Below are 2,138 nucleotides of genomic sequence, written 5' to 3' on the forward strand. Positions count from 1 at the left end.
ACACACACACACACACACAAAAACAATTACTCACCTAATCAATCAGCCTAAATGTGAAGAAGTTGCACCCCATCCACACCGGATGGCAAAGCTATCAACCCGCGGCGTCTCCCTTCCTTCCAGTGCCGCATGCGGGAGCTCTTTGGTTTCTTCTGCCCAGCCACTCCACGGCGCTTCCACAGTGTCATCTGCTGGGCACCTCCGTCGCACGCTGCGTGACAATATCCCGCGCGTCCGATGGCAACACAAGAAGACCACGACTGTCACTGCTCAGAATTTGTTGCAGCTGCGCCTTGGTGAAGCCGTCCTGTGCGTGGTGGCGCAACACATCGATGCATCCCTCCTCGAGCCCCCACTGTCGTGCCCATCGGGGGCAGCCACAGAGAAGCTCTGCCACACACCGCGCACACCCATGCTCGCTTAGGTACGCGTGGCTCAAGAACGGCACGATCAGCTTCCCAATTGCATCCGCATCCTCGTTCCCCTTCCCTGAGGAGAAGGTAGAGGAAGCCGCGGCGCCAGATGAATGTGGTTGAACTCGATCCAGGGATGTGGCGATGATGGACGCCTGCAAAGGTGTCAAAGGCTGCACTGATGAGGATGACGATGATAACAATGACGCCAACTTATCTTTTAGTGCAGCAATAATGGCACTGAGGAGTTCCCCTTTCACCTGTAGGAAGGCACTGCTGACGAGGAGGCTGATGAGAACATGGAGACCGAGCGGGGGTCCATCACAGCGCAACTGTTTTTCCAGTGCATGCTCGTGAAGCCGCCGCATCGCCTCAAGCAACAGCGGTGCCGAGGCTGCTCCTGTAGCATTCTCGCCGTTATTGTGGGCGATAGTGCTGCTGCTACCACTACTACAACTGCCACTACTGTCACCGTCTGTTCTCCCAACGTCATTGGTCCTCTTAAAGAGCCCCTCCGTCGCAAAAAAGACCGCCACCGGCTCAATTGGCAGCTCTGCGTAGCACCGCCACAAGTCCGCACTAAGGGCTTCTTTGAGTGACTCCCGCACATGCTCTGGCACAACAGGGCTATGCAGCCGAATCAAGAGCCGAAGCAGCTTATGCAGATCCACATCGTGGAATGTGGTCGGGCGCAGCGCTAGTTTCCGCCACGCTGCGGCATCGGGGAGACACTCCTGTGGCCACTTCCCCAATGCATGCACCACACCGACGAAGGTCGACACCGCACACTCCCGCTCGGTCCAGCAGGCGCCGAGCTGCATGATGCCGTCGAGGGCGCGCTGGAGTGCAGCTTCTTCCCCAACCAACTCTTTCAGCAGCCGCACACCCCGCGGCGTCGACACTGTCGCGTCACTATTGCCACCACCGCCATCGCCAGCAGCAGCAGTTGAGCAGTAATAGACCAACGAAGACATGGGGATTGCCGCAACGAGCATCTGATCAAGCACGACACGGAATTCCTTCTCGCTCTGCAAAGGCAGTGTACTCTGCAGTGGGAAGGTGCTCGAGAGCCGCAGCACATCCTCCCACGCGGTCACCTGCGTTGCGAGCGACCACAACGCGCCGTACTCCACCGACGAAAGCGTGTCAGGGGGTGTCGCGAACACCGAATCAAGCAGTGCGGCCTCGAACTCAAGCTTCTCCGCAGCGAAGTCAACGGGGAAGCGCTGCACAGCCTGCAGCGTCTGACGGAGACCTGGAAACGACAACGACAGGAGCGGTTGCTGGGCCCTATCAGTGAGAAGCGCCAGCATCGCGCGGTGGTCAACATAGTCGAGCAGCGCGAACCGCTGTATTAACTTGGCGTTAAATGCCGTGAGTCTCTCGTTCTGGCGGCCAATGTGCTTGAGAAGCGCTAACTGCGTTAGCTGGTTCATGGGCCGCACGAGGCGGAAGGGAAGGGTGTCCATTCGCGCCCGACCACCAGCACACCACACACCTTGCGCGAAGAAAAGGCAAAAGAAATAGATACAGAGATGCCACGAGGGGTGCATGGCGTTCAAAAACAAGCGCCAGCAGCAGCGGAAGCGGCCGTGCAGGAACAAAGTGGGGCTGATGGTGGGGCGGGAGAAAAGAGTCTCACAGAAGGAAATCTGAAAGGGATGCACCCCCTATTCCGCATGACTGCCACAGACATGTAAACACAGACACACATACATACATGCA

The 2,138-nt window shown here is 57.9% G+C and overlaps 1 protein-coding gene across 1 annotated transcript; it reads right to left on the bottom strand.

The window, feature by feature from the left end:
• Positions 1–184: 184 nt before the first annotated feature.
• DQ04_17821000 (hypothetical protein) lies at positions 185–1,882 on the bottom strand (the record flags this gene model as incomplete). Its single annotated transcript, XM_009317636.1, has 1 exon — positions 185–1,882. One exon carries the CDS (start codon positions 1,880–1,882, stop codon positions 185–187), a length of 1,698 nt encoding a protein of 565 aa, XP_009315911.1.
• Positions 1,883–2,138: the final 256 nt, after the last annotated feature.

The sequence above is a fragment of the Trypanosoma grayi genome (assembly GCF_000691245.1).
Source record: "Trypanosoma grayi strain ANR4 Tgr_1782_V1, whole genome shotgun sequence".
Lineage (NCBI taxonomy): Eukaryota > Euglenozoa > Kinetoplastea > Trypanosomatida > Trypanosomatidae > Trypanosoma > Trypanosoma grayi.